The sequence below is a fragment of the Engystomops pustulosus genome, chromosome 11 (assembly GCF_040894005.1).
Source record: "Engystomops pustulosus chromosome 11, aEngPut4.maternal, whole genome shotgun sequence".
Lineage (NCBI taxonomy): Eukaryota > Metazoa > Chordata > Amphibia > Anura > Leptodactylidae > Engystomops > Engystomops pustulosus.
Genome location: NC_092421.1, coordinates 70,412,269 through 70,436,842, shown reverse-complemented (window position 1 = coordinate 70,436,842; position 24,574 = coordinate 70,412,269). Strand labels below are relative to the sequence as shown.

Below are 24,574 nucleotides of genomic sequence, written 5' to 3'. Positions count from 1 at the left end.
TTAGTGTCAGTAGATGTGAGGACATGGGGAGACTGATAACCACATGAGATGCGCACGTATAGCAGTGCCCGGAGGTGTTGTCATAGTCACACTGCTGGATAATATATACTGTACATGTGTATTATAGAGTCTGTATAATATAGTGTCAGTCTTTACTGTAGCTCTAGCATTCTATTCTACGATAAGGAAGTACTGAATTTATATATAATGCAACCTGATGCTCTAGTCACTGTAAAAACTACAATTCCCAGCATGCTCTAGTGGGACACCAAACACAGAACTTTTGCAAACTAATTTGTTTATTGAAAAATTGAAAGTGAATCAATGTCTCTCAAAGACTGGATTAAAGGTATCCATGGCGACTTAAAAAATTACTGAAACTACTAAAATAAATTCCATACACAGCTGACAACTTGCCGGTCCCTGTCACCGATCATGGCAGTTAACCTGTCAGGTGCCGCAGTTGAATTCAACAGCGCCACCTAACAGTAAAGTCGGACTGGCCCACCAGAGTACCAGAGGATTCTCCGCTGGGCACCTGGTTCAACCGACAAAGTGGAAAAAATAGAAGTGGGGCCCCAAAATAAAACTATTCTATGAGCAGTCACAGTCAGTAAGAGGCTCCTTTAGCCCAACATAATAATAACACTTTGTGGTTACACACAGTAGGAGGTAAGTGTCTGTAATATGGGACTGTAGGAGAATATCATAGGAGAGACTGGTGATAGGGAGATGGAGGATAGAAGATACATAGGAAAGATGATAGAGATTTATTGATGCAGAAATATAAAGTAGATTATATATAGTGAGATAGATGATAGGAGATCGATTAATAGATGAATAGATAGATAGCTAAGTAGGAGATAGATAATAGATAGGAGATAGATAGACATATAGATAGATAGATAGATAGATATGTGATAGATAGATAGGAAATAGATAGATAGATAGATAGATAGGAAATAGATAGATAGATAGATAGGAAATAGATAGATAGATAGATAAATAGATAGATAGATAGATAGATAGATAGATAGGAAATAGATAGATAGATAGACATAAAGTTAGATAGATAGATAGATAGATATGAAATAGACAGGAAATATATAATTAGACAGGAGATAGATGAGAAGCTTCTTCACCCACATATTTAACCAAGGGGCATTAACCCCTTAGCGCTCCACGCCGTAGCTGTACTGCGCTGAGTCCTGCGAATAGCTCTCAGTGCAGTACAGCTACTGTGCAGAGACAATGCCGGTTCAGCTCTGCACAGGAGGCGCACCGGCATCGGGGGTCGCGGGATTTCAGTGGTAACACCCGTGGTCGGAGTGGGCTCCGATTGCAGGTGTTTAGCCGTTAAATGCCACGGTCAAAGCGACCACGGTTTTTAACCTGCCTTCCGGGGGTCTTTCCCCCATGATCGGCTCCGCCAATCACTGCTATGGCATCTCTGGGGTCCGGTCGGGACCCCAGAGATGCCTGAAGGCAGTGCCTTTAAGATGGCGTCTGTGACGTCATCTTAAAGGCACAGTGTCAGCCTATTGCAGAGTATTATCATGAACAAGCAATCAGATGATTGCTTGTTTATGTCCCATGGTGGATCAAGTAAAAAATGTAAAAAAAAATGTTTTTCAATAAAAAATAACTTTATAAATCACTATAAATGCCCATAAGCCCCAAAACATATAAAGAGACATATAACGCTCAAAAAAGTCTAAATCATAACACAAACCCCACATATATAGTATCAACGCGTCTGTAACAATCCGTAGAATAAAACTAAATAACTATTGAACCCTAAAAAAAAACTTTAAAAACTCACCAAAAATTATGATTTTTTCCTATTGAATCCCACTAAAAAAGCAACAAAACGTATGTACTCCAGAATGATACTGTTGCAAAGTACAACATGTCCCACAAAAACAAGCCATCAACCAGCTCTGTAGCCAAAAACGTAACAATGTTATGCCACTTGGAAGATGGCGATGCAAAAATGATAGATTTTTCCCCACATTAGGGTTTTATTTGGCAAATTTAGTAAAACATAAGAAAATATATTCATGTCTGGTGTCCCCGTAATCGTATCGACCCATAGAATAAAGATAACAGGATTATTAGTCTATACGGTGAACACAAAAAAAAAAGTAATAAATCCAGTACAGAATTGATGCTTTTCTACTCGTGACCTCAAAAAAAGTTCCTAAATTTTCAACAATAGGTGATACCAACCCCAAAATGGTAACACTGGAAAAAGCATCTCATCCCGCAAAAAAAATGCCATCACATGACCCCAATAACGAAAAAGTGAACATTTTATAGCCTTCAAAAGGGACCAATGAGGAAACTAAAATCCTGGCAGCTGCAGCGCCCTCCTTCCCTTCTGCGCCTCGCTGTGCGCCCATAAAACAAGTAATGTCCACATGTGGGGGGTCGCTGCACTCAGGAGAAATTGTAAAACAAATTGTATGTGGGTTTTCTATTTTCATCTTTTGGAAATGTGTAAATTTTAGGGCTAAATGAACGTATAACCGGCACAATTTGACCATTCTAAATTTCACCTCCATTTTGATTCAATTACTATGAAGATCTCAAGGGGTTAACAATCTTGGTAAAAGCTGTTTCCGATAGCTTGAGGGGTGCAGATTTGAAAATGGGTAGATTATATAGGAGGGTTTTAATGCTAAATATGTAAAATTTCATTCAAAACTGTATTTATCCCCAAAATAGTCAATTCTGAAAATCCAGAAAATCGCTATTTGATTTGTAAGCCGCGTGACGTCAAAATATATTATCCAAACATTTCAAAAATGATGAAAATGTAAAGTAGACAAATGGGAAATGTTATTCTGCAAGTTATTTAGGTGGTAAATCTATCTGCCTGGAAACGCAATGATTTCGAAAATGGCAAATTTTTCTAAAAATGTTTTACTTTTTTTTGTAAATAAATGCAAAACTTATCTGCCAAAATTTACCACTAAAATGAAGTACAACAAGTGGGGAAAAAACAATCTCAGAATCGCTTTGATAAGTAACGGTGTTCAAAAGTTATAACCATATAAAGCGACGCAGGTCAGAATCCAAAAAATGGGACTGAGCCTTAAGCTACAAAATGGCTGCGTCCTTAAGGGGTTAAAGGAGCAATACATCCTCTGCACACAAAAGTCTACATGCAGTGGGCCCCTTTAGGACAGGGGGCCCTAGACATTTGCCCAGTTTTCCGCCCCCCAATGCCAGCCCTGCCCAGAGGTTCAGTAGAAAACAACCAAATTTGGAGGCTGCTATTCCCTGGGGGATAACAAAGAATGAGCCTCAGACTCTTTTTCGGAACACACAAAATAGGTGTAGCGTAGGCGCAAGTGTGGGTTTTTTTTTTTTTTACAATTTTACCACATTTGGATTTTTTTTTTTAGGTTCTCGGTACAATGAAAAAAATATAAAATGATGCAAAGTACAATTTGTCCCACAAGAAATAAGCCCTCATAAATCTCTGTAAATGGGAAAACAAAAAAAGATACGGCTTGTGGAAAGAGGGGAGTAAAAAGATGGAAAAGGGTCCGTAAGAAAATGCTTAGAAATATCAATCGGAAAAAAAACAAAAGCAAAGGGCGCGCAAACTTTTACAATGGACTTTTTTTTAATTTAAAAACAAAATCATCTTTGCAAATCTATGCAAAGATATTTTTAGCGACTTACAACTACCATATATACTCGAGTATAAGCCGACCCAAGTATAAGCCGAAGCCCCTAATTTTACCACAAAAAACTGGGAAAACCTATTGACTCGAGTATAAGCCGAGGGTGGGAAATGCATTGGTCACAGCCTCTCCAGTATGTAGCCAGCAAGCCCCTGCCCCAGTGTATATAGCCAGCCAGCCCTTGCCCCAGTGTATATAGCCTGCCAGCCCCTGCCCCTGTGTATATAGCCTGACAGCCCCATTCCCCAGTGTATATAGCCTGCCAGACCCTGCCCCAGTATATATAGCCTGCCAGACCCTGCCCCAGTATATATAGCTTGCCAGCCCCTGCCCCAGTGTATATAGCCTGCCAGCCCCTGCCCCAGTGTATATAGCCTGCCAGCCCCCGCCCCAGTGTATATAGCCTGCCAACCCCTGCCCCAGTGTATATAGCCTGCCAGACCCTGCCCCAGTGTATATAGCCTGCCAGACCCTGCCCCAGTGTATATAGCCTGCCAGACCCTGCCCCAGTGTATATAGCCTGCCAGACCCTGCCCCAGTGTATATAGCCTGCCAGCCCCTGCCCCTGTGTATATAGCCTGACAGCCCCATTCCCCAGTGTATATAGCCTGCCAGACCCTGCCCCAGTATATATAGCCTGCCAGACCCTGCCCCAGTATATATAGCTTGCCAGCCCCTGCCCCAGTGTATATAGCCTGCCAGCCCCTGCCCCAGTGTATATAGCCTGCCAGCCCCTGCCCCAGTGTATATAGCCTGCCAACCCCTGCCCCAGTGTATATAGCCCCCCCCTCCCCGTCGTGCAGCACAATAATACCGGATGGATCGCACAGAAGATCTATGGGTGCCGCCTGAAAGGCGAGTTTTGATTTATTTATTTTTTACTCGAGTATAAGTATAAGTTTGGGTTTTTCAGCACATTTTTTGTGCTGAAAAACTAGGCTTATACTCGAGTATATAAGGTAAATAGAATTTTAAAAAAAACTAAAAACATTTAAATCATATAGAAAAAACTAATAATAAAAGGAGGTGTCATTTCTTTTGTACACATGGATCTAAAACGCAGCAGCTTCTCAAATCGTCTCGATTGAGGATGATTCATTGGTGACCCGTTTTTAAAAATAAGAACTATTGGAAAAAAAGGGTGTGTAAACTTTTGCAACTAACATTTCATTGAGGGGGTGCAGAGGTTGCGGTTGCACCAGGGCCCAAGAGGTTTAGGGAGCCCTTATGGTGTCACTTACCCATATGAGAAGACTATTACTATAAACCATACATTATAGTCGGGGGCCCGGCACAGACTTTGCACTGGGGCCCATCAACATCTAGTTACCCGACTGGGGGCGATCACTATTACATTAAAACTGGACACTAGTGTGAACAGGGCCCTAGTATTAAGACGCACAGTAATGCTCCATGTTTGACATTAGCCCCAGTCTCAGTACAATGCAGTCTCTTTTTGTTGGACTACAACACCCAGCATCCTGGTAGTGGTTTGTATCTCCTTTCCGGTTTCTTGGCTGTCTCCTTACCAGTCTCTCCGCTTCTCCCCCAGGGCTTGCACTCTAATAGATTTTGTCTTTGTGACGCTTCCTCTCTACCCTGCGTGCGGGGGTCTCGCAAGAGGCGGTGATGCTGTGACCCAAATTCAAAGTGACAGCTCCGGCCAAGCGTCCCCCTCCCCGCAGTCACATGTCACCGCACAGAGCGCGCTCTTTCTGTAGATTAGGGGGTTTGTGTTTTTGATACACAGAAAATATGTTGGGTCTCATCTTCTCCCTCCCCCCGCCGCCTCTCTCCTTCCTCCCCAATTATGTCTCATAATCTCCATTCCAGTGCCATCTGCCGTGCCCATCATCCACCAGGTGAGCAGGTCCATGCAGAGCATCACCTTATCCTGGCCGGAACCAGAACAACCCAACGGAAAGATTCTGGACTATCAGCTGCGATACCGGGAGAAGGTACCTGCCGCGCGTGTGACCGCAGCAACCAACGCAACATCTGCTCCGGTGACATCTGCGGAACGTGTCGCGGATATATCCACACTGATAGGACGCCCACGCAGCAACTGGGCCCCAGCCTAAGGGCAGAGCAGCATCAGGGAAAATATAGAAAGAATCCCCCATTACCAATGTGAAATAGATAGATAATAAAGCTTTACTTATATAGGGGAACCATCGTATTCCACAATGTGTAACTAGATCAATAGATATGAGAGAGATAAAGAGATAAAGACAGATGGATAGATAGATATGTGAGAGAGATAGAAGATCAGAAGTGAGAAAGATAAATAGATACAATCGAACTAAGCTTATTTTATATCTCATAATTCTTTATTTTTTCACTTTATTGGGAGTGCTGCCTCCTTTTTTTGGATCTATCTATCTATCTATCTATCTATCCATCCATCTATCTCATATCTATCTATCTATCTATCTATCTATCTATCTATCTATCTATCTATCTATCCATCCATCCATCTATCTCATATCTATATCATATATATCTATCTAATATCTATCTTCTATCCATCAATATATCTATCTATCTATATCATATCTATCTATCTATCTCATATCTATCTATCTATCTATCTATCTCCTATATATCTATCTATCTATCTATCTATCTATCTATCTATCTATCTATCTATCTATCTATCTATCTATCTCCTATCTATCTATCTATCTATCTCCTATCTATCTATCTATCTATCTATCTATCTATCTCATATCTATCTATCTATCTATCTATCTATCTATCTATCTCATATCTATCTATCTATCCATCCATCCATCCATCTCATATCTTATATCTATCTATCTATCTATCTATCTCATATCTATCTATCTATCCATCCATCCATCTCATATCTTATATCTATCTATCTCATATCTATCTATCTATCTATCTATCTATCTATCTATCTATCTATCTATCTATCTCATATCTATCTATCCCATATCTACCTCTCTATCTCTACATACATCTTGGGGGTCATTTATCTTATTATGATGCACCTATTTTAGTTGTATTTTAGTGACTTTAAGATAAATGACCCCCCTGGTGTGTTGCCTGTTAAGTACATGGTGGTTTCTGGTGATGATAATCATTTAGCACAAGGGAACAAAAGAATCTGCAGATCTTAAATGAAATGAAAAGTTCTCTGCCCTCTCTGCAAAATAAAATCCAGAAAAACAGCGCCCCCAGCAGGCACTACCTGTATTCAGGTCAGCGTCCTATTAGCATCCTGGGGCTGGTGTAGATTTTAGCTATAACTTTTGCCATTTTTTCAACCGGATTTCTCCCCACAAAGTACTAAAAAAGTAAAAACTATTTTTAAAAAAATCTCTACATTATGCACAAGTAGTAGTAGCAATATTTTGCCATAACATTGTGCACCCCCAAACTGCAGCATCTTGACTGCCCTCCCCCCCCCCCCCCCCGGCTGAATGTTGCAAATTTTCTTACACAATGATGGCGTCCGATAAAGTTTGCGACAAAGTGTCAAAAAGTTACATTTTCTGGACACCCAATGGCTCCAATGCATTGCAACTTTTTGAGCCCCTTGTTGGGCAGTTTTCCGGTGTACTCTATGGTTACCCGCCCTGATCCGGGTGTATTCTGTCCCCCAGGATTATGAGGGCGAGTCCCTGTCTCTGATCACTGAGACCAACACGGCGACCGTCGGAGGACTCAACCCCGGGGCGATCTACTCCTTCCAGGTGAGGGCGAGAACAGAGCGAGGCTACGGCGCCTACAGCGGAAACATGTACTTCCAGACCCTGCTGGGAGGTGAGCGGCACACCGGAGGAGCTCTGGTAACCCCTACTGATGAATAATGTATCCTGATACACTGAAACGACCCATCTGCTGCGCGCGGCTATGAGCAGAGCCCCGCCATACACACACACCGCTATACCCTCTATACCCTAACTGCAGCAGCAATGTATTATGTATATCCGGCTGCTCGCTAAGGACATTGTGCTGACAGCCTCATTGCTTATGTATATGGGAAGACGAGTCGTGACAATGTGCAAGTGCAGCCGAGGACTGGAGACTGGTTATTTTTAAAAAAGTCTCCAAACTTTTTAGATCGGTGATGATAAACTATAAGGACATGTTTTACTGATAGCTCCAAATGTGAACAGACTACAGGCGGTTCCCTACTTAAGAACACCCAACTTACAGACGACCCCTAGTTACAAACGGACCTCTGGATTTTGGTAATTTACTGTACTTTAGCCTTAGGCTGCAATAATCAGCTATAACAGTTATCACAGGCATCCGTAATGAAGCTGGTTAATCCTGGTTCTTATCAAAACCGAACATTTTTAAAAATCCAATTGTTTTAGAGCCCCAAAAATTTTTTCCTGGAGCTACAATGATAAAATATACAGTTCCGACTTACATACAAATTAAACTTAAGAACAAACCTGCAGAACCTCTCCTTTATGTAACCCGGGGACTGTCTGTAGTAAAATCTAACAGTACCTGCAGTCACCACCAGGGGCAGCAGAGAACCTCACTGAAGCCGCTTCTTTCAGGGGTGCACAAACTTTTCTGATCCAAGGGCCACATTGTGCAATAAACCTTCCTCAGGTTCAATGATCATAGTTCCACCTAATAAAAATTACTTTACACTCACAAAATATGGAGCACAGCTGCACAGGAATATCAGGGTGCAGGGGGTCAGGGGTCACATACAGTGCTTGCGGTCCCTGCATTATACAAGGACTTCAGTAATAACCCAATCTGCAATAGGCTTCTGAGCTCATCCTAGTGGTGACTCCAGACAAAGACAATTTTGGTATAATTTCTTTATATAGAGGATTGGAAAAGTTGGATTTATCAACCAATGGAAACTATATCTTATATGTACAGTATATGAATACAGCCTCCTCCCTGTATAGTAATAATCATGTATAATAATTGTCTGGTTATTTTCAGGTGGAGAGAAATCAGAATTATCCCAGGACAAGCTTCCTCTCATAGTTGGGTCCTGCCTCGGTGCTTTAGCCTTCATTGGTCTCTCCATCCTCCTGGTTCTGATTCTTCTCTTTAAAAGGTTATTTTTTTAAGATGGTAATATCCCTGGTGGTCTAGAGCCAAAGAAATCAAAATGTCCCTGGTGGTCTGGAGCCCAGGTACTAGCTAATATTAATTTCCCTGGTGGTCTAGAGCCAAAGAAATCAAAATGTCCCTGGTGGTCTGGAGCCCAGGTACTAGTAATATGTCCCTGGTGGTCTAGAGCCCAAAAGCTGGCTAATAGTAATATTAGCGGAGGTGGTGGATTGGGGCAAATAATCGCAAGTACTAGCAATAAGATAATATTTGCGATTATTTCAGAGGCCCTGATAAATGTGCCCCTATGTCTATTTTTGGAGCTCCGGTGCCCATCAGAGTCATTAAAGCAGCTTTGGCTCTGTAATAAATGTTCTTATGGTCTACTTTTCAAAAAGTCCCCCCCCCAAAAAAAAAAAAAAATATCCCAGCACTTAGATCAACGGAGGACTGGAGTAACTATGAGACTTTTTATGAGACTTTTTGCAAAAGTCCCAAGTCATGAATCTGGCTTTGCACAGCTTACACCAGATTAATTAAGAGGTGTAAATAGTCCTGTAAGATTTTTTAGCAGTGAAAAGTCTTAAAAAACCTCAATGCGACTACTTTATGACTTTTTTATGCCAAAAAGCCCAGGAAAACCAATAATAAATAACCCCGTATATATGATTTTTGTGTGTTTTGTAATCACAGTAAAAGACGAGAGACTCCTTATACTGACAGGCTGCAGCATTACATCAGTTCCAGAGGTGAGTGCAGTATATGTGTCCCTACCCTTCACTGTTTACAATGCGTCGGGCAGAATATTGAGTGCAGCTCTGCTGTACAGTCATGGTCATAAGTTTTGAGAATGATACAAATGTTAATTTTTACAAAGTCTACTGCATCAGGTTTTATAATGGCAATTTGCATATACTCCAGAATGTTATAAAGAGAGATCAGCTTATCAGCAATTCATTGCAAAGTCAATATTTGCCTAGAAAATGAACTTTTTCCCCCAAAAAACATTTCAACTTCATTGCAGGCCTCTGCCTTAAAAGGAGCAGCTAACATGGTTTCAGTGATTGCTCCATTAACGCAGGTGTGGGTGCTGATGAGGACAGGGCTGGAGATCAATCTGTCATGCTTAAGTAAGAATCACACCACTGGACACTTTAAAAGGAGGCTGGTGCGTGGCATCATTGTTTCTCTTCTGTTAACCATGGTTATCTCTAAAGAAACACGTGCAGTCATCATTGCACTGCACAAAACTGGCCTAACAGGGAAGAGTATCGCAGCTAGAAAGATTGCACTGCAATCAACAATCTATTACATCATCAAGGAATTCAAGGAGAGAGGCTCCATTGTTGCCAAAAAGCCTCCAGGAGCCCAAGAAGGACCAGCAAGTGCCAGGACCGTCTCTTAAAAGTGTTTCAGCTTGGGGATGGGGCTGCCAGCAGTGCAGAGCTTGCTCAGGAATGGCAGCAGGCAGGTGTGAGGCATCTGCACGCACTGTGACACTGTGGAGACTCATGTAGCAAGGCCTGGTGTCCAGGGGGGCAGCAAGGAAGCCACTTCTCTCCAGAAAAAACATCAGGGACAGACTGATATTCTGCAAAAGGTCCAAGGAGTGGACGGCTGAGGACTGGGGGAAAGTCATTTTCTCTGATGAATCCCCTTTCCGATTGTTTGGAACATCTGAAAACAGCTTGTTCGGAGAAGACAAGGTGAGCGATACCCAGGGCCGGCGCTATGGGTAGGCAAAGGGGGCAATTGCCCATGGCCCTGAAAGGGGAGAATCTCTTCTTTCAAATGAATCTTGAATTATGTTTCAAGGTGCCATGGATCCAAAGATATTCAGGTTTAAAGTGAGAAAAACTGGGGACATTTTTAAATATAAAAATCACTCCCAACGGCAGTTTAACAGTTAATATCTACGTTTTCCTAACACTTAGAAACCCAGATTCATATTCATATAAAAGAGGAGACTCTCTTCTTTTATAGGAAAAAAGAAGTGCGGTTTTATACATCACAGAGCCAGAGATACAGCCCCCTAAAGTCCACCCCCTCCAGATTTTTAGCCATCAGGCTGCAGGGAGCATTTGCTGCACACAGGAGCTGCTGCACCTCACAGATAATGGCAATATTCACTTTCTATCTTACTACATTCTGATAAGGAATACTATGAACTAATATTCATGTTTTTAACCCTTCTCTATGCAGAACTATCTAAGAACACACTTTCTCTCTTATTGTCTTTTATTTTGTGATAGTTTTTTTTGTTGGGAAAATTGACTGATACGATGAACATTCGATCCTCTTCGCCTAATGTGACTACACTGCGACCAGAACATGTCCATAAAGTTATATGTTACACCAAAACGACACACATGTCCTGGAATAAAGTTATTATTTCCCACCATCCTCCATTACTTACACCTATGTTATGACGTTCTCACTCTCATTCTTATGAAGCGCGGAGGGTTCTGTCATTGTGCGGATAATACAATGGTGACATCTATACGTGGCTTATTATCTCATTAGCCTGATTTATGGATATATAGTTATTTATTTGGGTTACCATTGTGTATGGGAGATACAATGATAGATCTGTGTGACGCTCAGTGTAATTTTCTGCAGTTCCCTTTGCTGCATATTTTGGTGAATATACACATGTGGGGTCTGTATGATCTCCTCACATCTTACTGTTGTAGGAAAGTTTATTTTCTTTATATAAGAATTCTGGATTTGTACATATTTTAGAGGAAACTTTGAATGTTAATTGCCAAATGCATCGCCTGGTTGTCTGCTTTCAAAATTCTATAGGTTTTATGGCGCCTTTACTTTTTATTCTGTTTTATTGCTATATTTTGCAGGTTGTGACCGTCTTAAAATTTCTAGCTGAAAAGCAGATACAGGCAGTCCCCTACTTAAGGACACCCGACTTACAGACAACCCATAGTTACAGACAGGCCCCTCTGACCTCTGGTGACCTCTCTGGATGTTACTATAGTCCCAGACTGCAATGATCAGCTGTAAGGTGTCTGTAATGAAGCTTTATTCATAATCCTTGGTCCCATTACACCAAAAAATGTTTGAACTCCAATTGCCACTGGGGCCAAAATTTGTTTTGTCTGGATCTACAATTATAAAATATACAGTTTTGACTTACATACAAATTCAACTTAAGAACAAACCTCCAGACCCTATCTTGTACGTAACCCGGGGACTGCCTGTATCTAGTTATTACAGTTTTAGTGATATTATGATGATTTATTCATGTGAACATATCAATATGGGACATTTGTGAACTCTACACATGTCCATCTATTACATTCAGGAGATGTGAAGGGAAATATTTTCTGTTTGGAGAACATTTTTTGCCATTAAAGTAAAATTTTAAGTATTTTTTATAAAATGTTTCAGTTTGAATCAAAGTTGCATGAAGGCGCCTATGTCTATAAAATCTTTAATGCAATTTTGAAAATGGGGCAAGTTTCTGCTTTCACAAAATATCGGTCCCTCTCCCCAATGGGCCTCACAGTCTAATCAACCTACCAGTAATTTTTTGGAGTGTGGGAGGAAACCAGAGGGCCCCGAGGAAACCCACACAGACACAGAGAGAACATACAAACTCTTTGCAGATGTTGACCATCAATCTCCCTATCATCTATCTCCTATAAAATTCTCCAAAATTACAGTTTGTTTTGCCATACTAAAGGGAGCCTCTTGCTGACTGTGACTGGTCATAAAATATTTTTTTTTGGGGGCCCCACTTTTAGTTTTGCCCAGGGCCCCACTTTGTCTAGAACCGGCCCTGGCGATACCACCAGTCTTGTCTCATGCCAACTGTAAAGCCTCCTGCAACCATTCATGTGTGGGGCGGCTTCTCAGCCAAGGAAATCGGCTCTCTCACAGTGTTACCTAAAAATACATCTATGAATAAAGAATGGGACCAGAATGTCCTCCAAGAGCAACTTCTCCCAACCCTCCAGGAGCAGTTTGGTGATCAACAATGCCTTTTCCAGCATGATGGAACACCTGCCATAAAGCAAAGGTGATAACTAAATGGCTCAGGGTGGACAAACAAAAACCAACAAATTGTGATAAAACGCAAGAATTGATTGTGCAGGAATGGACGGCTATCAGTCAGGATTTGGTCCAGAAGGTGATTGAGAGCTGCCAGGGAGAATTGCTGAGGTCCTGAAGAAGAAGGGTCAACACTGCAAATACTGACTGCTGCAGTAACTCATTCTAACTGCCAATAAAAGCTTTTGTTACTCATAATATGATTGCACTTGTATTTCTGTATGCGATAAAAACATCTGACAAAACACATAAAACCAGAGGGTAACAGATCATGTTTGTGTCATTCTCAAAACTTATGGCCATGACTGTATAATACAGGATGTAACTCAGGATCAGTACAGGATAAGTAATGTCATGTATGTACACAGTGACTGCACCAGCAGCAGAATAGTGAGTGCAGCTCTGGGGTATAATACAGGATGTAACTCCGGATCAGTACAGGATAAGTAATGTCATGTATGTACACAGTGACTGCACCAGCAGCAGAATAGTGAGTGCAGCTCTGGAGTATAATACAGGATGTAACTCAGGATCAGTACAGGATAAGTAATGTCATCTATATACACAGTGACTGCACCAGCAGCAGAATAGTGAGTGCAGCTCTGGAGTATAATACAGGATGTAACTCAGGATCAGTACAGGATAAGTAATGTCATGTATGTACACAGTGACTGCACCAGCAGCAGAATAGTGAGTGCAGCTCTGGGGTATAATACAGGATGTAACTCCGGATCAGTACAGGATAAGTAATGTCATGTATGTACACAGTGACTGTACCAGCAGCAGAATAGTGAGTGCAGCTCTGGAGTATAATACAGGATGTAACTCAGGATCAGTACAGGATAAGTAATGTCTTGTATGTACACAGTGACTGCACCAGCAGCAGAATAGTGAGTGCAGCTCTGGAGTATAATACAGGATGTAACTCAGGATCAGTACAGGATAAGTAATGTCATGTATGTACACAGTGACTGCACCAGCAGCAGAATAGTGAGTGCATCTCTGGGGTATAATACACGATGTAACTCAGGATCAGTACAGGATAAGTAATGCCATGTATGTACACAGTGACTGCACCAGCAGCAGAATAGTGACTGCAGCTCTGGGGTTTAATACAGAACGTTACTCAGGATTAGTGCAGGATAAGTAATGTCATGTATGTACAACAGTGACAGCACCAGCAGCAGAATAGTGAGTGCAGCTCTGGAGTATAATACAGGATGTAAATATTTGATAGTTTTCTAGTAAAGTGGTATATAAATAATTGCTATTTATCTTAAGGTTTGGGAGTGAAATATTACATTGATCCCTCCACGTACGAGGATCCTACTGAGGCTGTGCGGGAATTTGCTAGAGAGATTGATGTGTCTTTTGTGAAGATTGAAGAAGTGACTGGAACAGGTAATGCTGTCACATGGGAACGTTGTAATTCCTTATGAGCTAGTTCGGTCAGTTCCGGAGAACATTTTTTCGCTCATGCTATATCCTTCCTTCCAGGGGATTTCGGGGATGTTTGCCGCGGTCGCCTGTGTCTACCAGGAAAGAGAGACATAGCGGTGTGCATTCGAACGCTGCGCTCGGGGAGCGGGGACAAGGAGCGAGGGGACTTTCTTGGTGAGGCAAGCATCATGGGACAGTTTGACCATCCCAACGTGGTCCGTCTAGAGGGGGCCGTGACTCGAAGTCGTCCCATCATGATCCTGACGGAATACATGGAGAATGGCGCACTGGACGCTTATCTTAGGGTAGGGGATTAGGAACAATGGATCATAGAAATGGGTGGTGATGATGATGGCTCTTTTAATTGCCTGATGGTTGTTGGCTGAGTTTCTCTTCTTCTTCTTTGCGGGTCTCAGCAGTGTGAGGGTGGACTGCCTGCCCTACAGATGGTCTCGATGCTCCGTGGCGTAGCATCTGGTATGCGGTATCTGTCAGACAGAAGCTACATCCACAGAAATCTTGCAGCTCGGAGCATCTTGGTGAATGGACAATTGGTGTGCAAAGTGTCCGGACTACATGGACCTTTAGATGTGGTAAGTCCATATCCTTGACTGAACGTTGTCAACTGTTGAGTTTTGTTATACCATCTGGGATAATTGGGAGAGAAAATTCTGGCTTAAGACTGATGCTTTTTTGGGTCACTTCCTAAAAGGTCTCCTACGAAATTGGGATCTCAGGCCTCTTGGAATTTTCCTTTTTGTCAGTTACAAAAACCGACAAAATTTTGCAATAATGTAATTAGCATGAACTGGGTTGTCCACCATACTTCAAAGAAAGGGTCTTGGCTGTTCTTCAGGAATTAGTTTTAGTATATGTGACTGATTTTCTATCCATTCTTTTTATGTTTTGGTCCATTGTGTGCCCAAGTCATCATATCCCTCCACCCAAGTACAGGAGCCAAAGTGTCCTCTCGATCTTCTGTAAAACACTCACTAAAACCTAGAAGTTTTCACCAACTTAACATTAGAGAACTGTGAATGTCCACATAGCCCATTCCACTGGTGGATTGGCCATCAATTTCAACTTATTAATCATACTAACACATTGGAAAAGAGATCTACCGAAGTTGTTCAGTATAACTGAATTCCCACCACTTTCCTCCAGGTTGGAAGGCAGTCTCTACGATGGATGGCCCCAGAAGCTCATCATCAGCGCAAGTTCTCCAGTGCCAGTGATGTGTGGAGCTATGGGATCGTCATGTGGGAGGTCGCCTCCTATGGGGAGCGACCCTACTGGGACATGAGTAATCAAGAGGTGACATCTATAATTATGGTTTTACGTGGAACATATTTGCTTCCATGTAGATCTTTGAATCTCCATGGGTACAGACTACACACAAACCCTGTGTAGTCTGATTCTCAAGCACAAATCTTCACACTGCTGCGTTTATTCAACCTGTGACTACAGGACTCAATGGTTTTCTCGATAAGGGAGTGGGGGATGGACTCACAGGCTTTCTCTATAAGGGAGTGGGGGATGGACTCACAGGCTTTCTCTATAAGGGAGTGGGGGATGGACTCACAAGCTTTCTGAATTCTTTCTGGTATTATTTGTTCATATATCTATGACTTTAAAGCAACTTAAAAAGTACTTAAAAATGTGTAGTTTTTTCAGGAATATACAAAACACATGTCCAGCCAAGAGGAAATTAAATGGCTATTCCCAAGACCAGATTCTTAAATTTACTCAGGATAACAAAATAGCATATTCTTCTTATTAACAAAAATGAAACCTATCACAGACAACCTGTCTCCCCGTCAATTCTTTTGTACACAATTTCAGTTTCCGACCCAGAATCTTCTGAAGCTGAGCTCTTCTCTGCTCCCTTCCTCTAGCCCTCACACTTGCATTACAAGCTACAGGCAGATAAGTTCTTTATACAGGGGAGGGGAGGGAGGCACATTAGATCTGATAGTGTGTGTAGCTGAGATGTAGCAAGAGCTGAGAATGTTATATGCATCTCATGTATCTCATCATCTCATATCTGATCTGTCTCATCTCTCTTTTTATGTGTCAGGGGGGTTAAAATTTGCAAATTTTCTTTCATGGGTGAACCCAGTTAAAGGGAGGACATAAGAAAATAAACACATCAGCCATATTATCTTGTTTTTGTACCATCAGGTATTAGATGCCATGGAGCAGGAGTACCGCCTCCCCCCTCCTCCAGACTGCCCCAGTGCCCTGCACCTCCTCATGTTAGACTGCTGGCAGCGTGACCGCTCTCAGAGGCCTCGGTTTGAGCAGATTGTCAGCTCTTTGGATCGGATGATTAGAAATCCTAATAGCTTGAAAACATTGGGAGTCTCCAACAGCAGGTGAGTGCAGCTCCATCTCCTGAAGGGGATTTATTACAAACCTGACAGAAAGGATTGAGTTTCATAGCAGCGCCTCCACAGGGCAAATTAGGTATTACACATTACATACTATATATCTGCAGCACAGGATGGGAGGAATCCGAGTCTGAGATGTTATTTGAAACTAATCTTGACTTATGTAATAAAATGAAGATGTTGAATAGAGGACCCGCCCTTAAAGAAAGATATTAAGGCAGTTTTTATATAGTTTTGTTCATTTACGTAACTTTTTTGCACTTTTTGGTAATATAGAGAACTTAAGGATTTTAACTACTATTTTATTTTAGTTTATCTATGTTAGTTTTTTAAATGAATGGAAATCTCGAAGCAGAAGCTAAACTCCTTTATTCTAGTTCTGGGGATTTTCTATATAAAATAACTTGTTAGAACTTTTTTGTTGGTTTTACACGAGGCGCCCGACAAATTCCATTCTCTGCTGCCACAGAAACAGGAGATTCCCTTTAATTCATTGTGATCTTTTTATGTAAATAATTTAACCTAAAAGCTGCGACTTCAAAAGTAAAACACCTCCCGATGTCCGTTCATGTGGAATCCTGACGCGTTTCGCCTACGCTTTTTCCGCAGACCCACGCAGCCGCTCCTCAGTAACTGCCCCCCAGACTTCCCCTCCCTCTCCTCACCCCACGAATGGCTGGAAGCGATAAAGATGGAGAGATACAAAGAAAACTTTGACAAGGCCGGATATACAACGCTGGACGCCATCTCTAGACTGACGGCAGAGTAAGGAGAATCCGGGCGATTTGGGAGGATTTATATGAGTGTAATAGACTCTCATTGGCAAATTCTGGACTTTCAGGATACTTTCCCTTTAAAGGGAACCTACCCCCACGATTCTTCCTATATAGGTAGAACGGCATGCATTGGATGTGAGGATAGCCCTTTTTAGAGATAATCCTTACGTCCCCACTATCTTTTTGAAATCTTTATTGTTCTAATATATAAATTTTGTAAAGCGGCTACTGGGGAGTGGAGTAGCCGGACATGAGGCCACATGTCGCGGCTACTCCACGCCCCAGTAGCCTCTTGGCTCCTCCTACCCCTAGATCTTCGGCAAGCAGCTCCTCGAAGCTGCGCACCCTCATCCGAGGAGCCGGAGTTCTGCGCATGCGCAGCAGCTCTGGCTTTGGAGCAGTGGCCGCGCAGCCACGGGCCTGTGTTCTGCGTAGCTGCGCGCCAAAGATCTCAGGGTAGGAGGAGCAAAGAGGCCACTGGGGCTTGGAGCAGCTGCAATTGTAGCCTCATGTCCGGCTACTTCACGCCCCAGTAGCCGCTTTACAAAATAAAGGGGACATGATGATTAGCTCTACAAAGGGCTATCCTCACGTCCCATACATGCACCTACCACCCGTTCTACCTTTATAGGTAGAATCGTGGTGGTAGGTGCCCTTTAAGTTTGCGTCAATCTTAATGTACGTGATCTGTTTTCTTCCTTTCCAGAGATATTCAGCTAATTGGAGTGACACTTTCTGGCCACCAGAAGAAGATCCTTAGTAGCATACAGCTCCTGAAGGCTCATCTACAGCCCCTGGAGCCGGTGGAAGTCTAACAAAGGAAAAGATCCATGAAAATAAGGGATGTCGGGTGAGGGATGACGCCGAGATACAGTCACATGACCCTGATGTACACAGAACTATTCTCTAAGAATCCTATAAAGAAGTGGAACTGAGACTAGGAGGATAAGAGAACTTGGGAAGGGGTGACCATCTCATCTAAGGGACGCTTATAACTTCCCTCTTTTTAATGGAAGAGCGTAATAACCAAGACACAGAAGAGATCAGTTATCAACAAATTATCAAGTTGCAACATTTTTTGTTATATATTCATGAAAGGTCTGATCCCAGAGGTTACATACAGAAGAAGTGTACATATAGCAAATAATTACACTCCAGAGCTGCACTCACTATTCTGCTGGTGGAGTCACTGTGTACATACATGTAGTCTTCCACTGTATGTAAACTTTAATACAAGGAGTAGGAGGACAAATTCTACAGTTTGTACAAATGAAAAATTTTGCAAATTTTTGCTTAAAACTCTTTCTTTTTTCAAAAGCTCTGCCCGCAGTCATTATATTAGACCTCAGTGTGTAGAGAACTTAAAAAGCCTGAGGCTGATACCTTGTAAGAAACTGTCAACAATTCACATAGAGGAAGCAGAGATAGGGGACAGTTCTCTGACACCTGTAGGGGGCGCCCCTCACCCAACTGTTCTGTGTATTTTATTGTCTCTGGTGCAGATGAATAAACTCTTAAATATGATCTTTTTTTCTGTGGTATTGTATAAATGTACACTCACTGGGGGCGTGGCCTGATGCCGGACTGAGCGGACGTGCGCCGCGGAGCTCCCGGGACCCGACACCCTATCTCCCTTCCCAGGCAGCCATCCCTCACCTGTGCCACCTCTCTCCTGCTCCGCTGTGCCCCGCGCACCTGCCGCTGTCCACCGGCACCGATCTTGAGGCGGCTGTGGACTCCGCACCGCTCCCCGGCATTCCCCTGCAGCCGGCCACGTGACCAGCGCGGCGGCCCGATCCTAGCCGCCCGGTCCCGCGGCAGGTACACAGCGCTGCTGATCACCGGGGATATCATCCTCCTCCCCTGCAGCCCGGAACAACGCTCCCACCACCGGAGGCACCGTGACAGCTCCAGCCAGCACTGCATCCTGCTGGAGGCGCCATCTTGTGGGACTCCCCTGCGCTGCCTGAGGCCTAGGCGCGCAGGGTTAACCCTGACACTGCCAGACTGAGCCGGGACCAGGTAGGGAAGTAATTCCCCTGCTGCTGCCCACCTCTGCCCTGGGGACCCCTAGTTGTGCAGCCCAGCACTGAGTCCTCCATACTCCCAGTGATCCCCTGCTCCTGGGTTCTGCTTTATATTAACCCTTGCAGTGCCGCTGCAATAGTCCACGTGGGTTTGGACTGTATCTCTGCTAATTACTGGACGCTAGGCTCCTCGATTGTTTATCACTGGCCCCCTCTGTCCAGACGCCATGGGTAACCGGAGGAGGACGGCTAAATTGCAAAAAGTGGCGTCCGGGGTGTCTGCGCCTCCATCGGATGATGAATCCATCCATGAAGATCCTCCATTCCAGTCCCTGGAACCCCTGGATGCGCAGGAATGCTCCACATCACAAGCCGTTCTTGCACAGATACAGTCAAACGCTGCAAAAAAATTGGGGAGATTCTCCCGCACACAGCCCTGCTCTCCTCAGGGGTCCCCAAACTCCTCTCCCTCCCTCTTTGAAGGCTCCCAGAGCCCGCCGCAGCGTGTAAGTTATGAGGAGGGCGCTGATCCGCCTGACGTGGCCACTGAACTGGACCGCAAATTTGCAGAGGTGCTGGCGGCCATTAATGGGTGCCAATCCAAACTGGTTACCAAGGTGGATGAGCTGCGACAAGACTTTGTTCTTTTAAGACACGATGTTCACAAAGCCAAAGAGCGAATAACAGAAACTGAACGCAGAATATCTGAAGTGGAGGATGTCCAGAGGCCTATGCCGACACAGATAAGAGAGCTTCAGCGCCAAATGTCTGCTTCCATCGACAGAGCTGATGACCTCGAAAACCGCCTGCGACGGAACAACGTCAGAGTGGTTGGCCTCCCCGAAAAAGTGGAGGGGTCTGACCCGGTATCCTTTTTTGAAAATTGGCTCAAAAATATGCTGCCTGCAGATACCTTTTCCCCGTTCTTCACAGTGGAGAGGGCCCATCGTGTGCCATCCCGCCCTGGCCCTCCAGGGGGCAATCCAAGACCCTTCCTGGCCCGGCTGCTGCACTTTAGGGACAGGGACTCTATCCTCAGGGCTGTCCGTACCAAGGGAGAAATCCTCTATGCCAACAGCAGAGTGTCCTTCTACCCTGATTTCTCTGCATCCGTCAGGAAACAGCGAGCACAATTTACTGAGGTCCGTGCCCGTCTCCGTGACAAGGGGTATAAATACTCCATGATGTATCCTTCCAAGCTCCGAATTGTGGACGGACCGAAGACTCGTTTCTTCACCTGCCCAACCGAAGCACTTCACTGGGCTGATGCAGCTCCACGGGCCCCAGCTGGAAGGCCCGCACCTCCTGAGTGACTGGACTCACATATCCTTTTATCTGATATGCAATGACAATGCTGGACTTAGTCCTGATTAGATATTTAGGGGTCCCAGATCACTATTATAGGTTTTTACTATCTGTTTACATACTACGTGCCTCACAAAATGTACCCTGTGACTGATTGCGTTCTATTTTTTGGTCATATCGACCAGTGCGCCACACATGGCACTTTTCCCTCTCCCTCCTCCTCTCCCTCCGCCCTCCTCCCTCTCCCTCCTCCCCCCCTTTCCTGTTACCACTACCTCCCTACGTCTCCCTCCTTTCTCTCCCCCCTCCCCTATCTCCTCTTTGGTTCTCGCAAAATATGGCTGCCTAATAACCTCCTGATCACATATACATTAAGGGTTGAAGGTCCCGGGACAAATGGTGTAGGTTTGTCTTAAGTTAGGGACCACTGTTCTGCTATTTGACTGTTAGTGGGTCTAGGTCTACACTACTGCTGTTAGGGTGTTAGACAGGGGGTTTGTATTCTTGGGATTGTTAGTACAGTTCTGTTATATTTGTTATGCTCACTGTTGTCTGTCTGTCTATGTCTCTGTGGTATGAAAGGATGAATGCTTGGTTGCTCACGTCTCCTTCCCCACACCCCTTTCCCTTCCGCTAAGATGTCTTCACTTAAGGTAATGAGCTGGAATGTGAGGGGACTTAACTCCAAATTCAAGAGGGCTCTGATGTTAGATGTCATTAAGCGTCAGGCCCCCCATATTGTATGTATCCAAGAGACACACCTTACGGGTCAGAAGGTCCTCTCCCTGAAGCGGGCATGGGTGGCTAGAGGTTATCATTCCTCTTACTCTGTCTACGCCAGGGGAGTATCCATACTCATATCCAAAGCGCTTCCCATAGAAGTCATACAGGTAGCACCGGATCACTTTGGCCGTTTTGTGATCGTACATTGTGCCTTGTGGGGCTTTACCTTTACTATAGCGTCTATTTATGTCCCACCTCCCTTTGATCCAGCTGTATTGCACCTAATATCCAGTAAACTTGCTGCTATGCCTCCAAGTCCGATACTCTGCATTGGTGACTTCAATGCTGTCCCTAATCCCTCCTTAGATCGTACAAGTGGTCTGGACACAGGCTCGGTCCGTCTGAATGAGTGGCTCACTTCTCTAGACCTCGCCGATGTTTGGCGTAGTAAACACCCTCAAGAGAGAGAATATTCATTTTATTCCTCTGTTCATAAGAGCTTCTCTCGGATTGATCTGGCCTTTGTTTCCCCAGATATGTTGCCGCACGTTGATCAGGTATCCTATTGCCCGCGCAGTGCATCAGACCACTCCGCCTTGTTCATCAGTCTCCTTATAGGCCCCCCCAGCGACTCCCGCTTATGGCGCCTGCACCCGGCTTGGCTCCTATCCCCAGCGGTCCAGAGTACTGTTAGGGCAGCGCACAGCGAGTTCTGGGACGTACACTCAACCCATCCTGATCCTCTCCTAGTCTGGGACTCGTACAAGTCCTCGGTGCGGGGAGCATTCATGTCGGGGGTAGCTGGCCATAGGAAGTCCTTAAATGCGCAGGAGGAGAGGTTGACCGCTGCACTGGTGACCGCAGAAAAGGAATATCTAGATAAACCTACTCCAGGGAATAAAAAGACTTGGGCTCAGGCGCAGAGGAACCATTTAGCTGTAGCGAAGGAGCGCACCAGCAAGCGCCTGCAAGCCAGGGAAGCGTCCATCTTTGAATTCGGAGATAAAAACGGGAAGCTGCTTGCGTATCTCTCGCGGGCTGAACGTCCTTGTGCTTCCGTTCCCTCTATTATTGATGGTAACGGAGCCTTGATTACAGAACCCCGGGCCATTAACATGGTATTTTATGAATTCTATTCCTCTCTTTACAGCTCCAGATTGTCCGCCTCTTCCGTCGAGATTTCCAGATTCCTTGACAGTCTTCCACTATGGAGGCTCACACCGGCACAGTCTTCGGAGCTTGATGCCCCGCTCTCGGCGGAGGAGGTGGAACTGGCCATCCAATCGTTGCCCCCCGGTAAGACTCCTGGACTTGATGGGCTGGGAGGTGAGTGGTATAGGGATAACTGTGAGACTCTGGTCCCCCTTCTCCTTAGCCTGTACTCCGATGCGTTTGACAGCGGTTCCCTCCCCGACTCCATGCGAGAGGCCCTTATTGTAGTTCTTCCCAAGCCTGGCAAGGACCCTCTGCTTCCCGACTCATACCGTCCAATTTCCCTCCTAAACTCAGATGTTAAGATACTAGCAAAAATTCTGGCGACAAGGCTTAACAAAGTAATATTATCATTGGTTCACCCAGACCAGACAGGCTTTATGCCTGGGAGGGGAACTGACATAAATATACAAAGACTACACCTGAACATTGCAGAAGCAGAGCGGTCTCCAGACCCTGGGTTTATATTATCCTTAGACAATTGTAAGGCGTTTGACTCAGTAGAGTGGACATATTTATGGACCCTCCTGCCTAGAATGGGTTTTGGCCCTCGATTTACAGCATTAGTTAAACTACTGTATAATGATCCCAAGGCTAGGGTACGGACTAATCTTAACATCTCACCTACTCTCCCTATGGCCAGGGGCACTAGACAGGGTTGCCCACTATCTCCCCTCCTCTTCGCACTCGCCATTGAACCCCTTGCTGTGGCGATCCGCCACTCTGAGGGCATTAAGGGCATAACTAGAGGTACTATTATTGAGAAGGTATCTCTCTATGCTGATGATACACTTGTATATCTTGGAGATGTGGGCCCCTCTCTGGAATCCCTTCTGTCCTTGATAGAACGCTATGGGGGGTTCTCAGGCCTTCGGGTTAACTGGGACAAATCAGCCCTCTTTCCCTTATCTGATGTAGGGGTACACTCCCTCCCCGTCCCAGTCCAGGTGGTGTCCACCTTTAAATATCTGGGAGTCCAGGTGTCACGCAAGGTCCAGGCATTTACAGAGTTAAACATTACACCCCTGATAACTGCAACTGAATCGCGTCTAAAAGCCTGGTCCACTCTCCCCTTGTCTCTGTACGGGCGTATTAACATATTTAAAATGATTTTTCTTCCAAAATTCTTATACCTTTTTCACGCTTGTCCTATACTGCTTCCAAAGAGCCTGTTTAAACGCATAGACGGCATTCTCAGGTCCTTTTACTGGCAGTGTAGTGCCCCACGATTCAGTTTAGCGCTGCTTCAGGCTCCCAAGGCTAGGGGTGGACTGGCTGCCCCGGATCTGTATCTTTATTACCTGGCTTCCCAGCTAGTATATGCCCAGTGGTGGATAGATATAGACATGGGTAATGCAGCTACTGCACTGGCTGGTGCCCTGGTAGGTTCCTACGAGGCCCTTACAAACTTGCTGTACAGATACAAGTCCCCATCTGATACCCCACTTCCCCTACGTACGGTAGCGGTGTGCTGGCGTAGGGCGCAATCCCTGGTAGAACCGAGCAGCTCTCCCCCTCTCTCGCCCAGGACTCCATTGTGGCTCAATCCGTGGCTTTCTCACTTCCTCTCCCTCCCGGGCTGGACAATGTGGGGGGCGGCGGGGGTGAAATTTGTAGGCCAGCTATTATCTCCGGAAGCAGAATTACTCAGCTTTAACGAAATAAGGGAGAGACATACTGTACCCACTACGGCCAGCTTCCATTACACGCAACTGCGACATGCATTCAAAGCCCAATTCGGCTCCTTCAGCCTGACAGTGAAATTCTCCAAACTAGAGACTCTGATGAGTACCCCGGACCTCCCTAAGCCACTCACTCAGTGCTATGCTCTCCTGCAAGAGCAAAAGTCCAGACCATTTGATAGAGCCCGTGAACGC

The 24,574-nt window shown here is 44.5% G+C and overlaps 1 protein-coding gene across 1 annotated transcript in view; it reads left to right on the top strand.

Annotated features, from left to right (window-relative positions):
* The window catches only part of LOC140106494 (ephrin type-B receptor 5-like), a 44,484-nt gene extending 25,530 nt beyond the window's left edge, over positions 1-18,954 (top strand). The window contains exons 6-16 of the mRNA XM_072130960.1: positions 5,529-5,653; positions 7,328-7,487; positions 8,643-8,760; positions 9,450-9,505; positions 14,106-14,225; positions 14,322-14,569; positions 14,681-14,857; positions 15,429-15,578; positions 16,446-16,639; positions 17,264-17,419; positions 18,137-18,954. Of these exons, the coding sequence (XP_071987061.1) occupies positions 5,529-5,653; positions 7,328-7,487; positions 8,643-8,760; positions 9,450-9,505; positions 14,106-14,225; positions 14,322-14,569; positions 14,681-14,857; positions 15,429-15,578; positions 16,446-16,639; positions 17,264-17,419; positions 18,137-18,245 (1,613 nt within the window). The 3' untranslated portion in view covers positions 18,246-18,954. The remainder of the gene's footprint in view (positions 1-5,528; positions 5,654-7,327; positions 7,488-8,642; positions 8,761-9,449; positions 9,506-14,105; positions 14,226-14,321; positions 14,570-14,680; positions 14,858-15,428; positions 15,579-16,445; positions 16,640-17,263; positions 17,420-18,136) is intronic.
* The last annotated feature ends 5,620 nt before the right edge of the window (positions 18,955-24,574 follow it).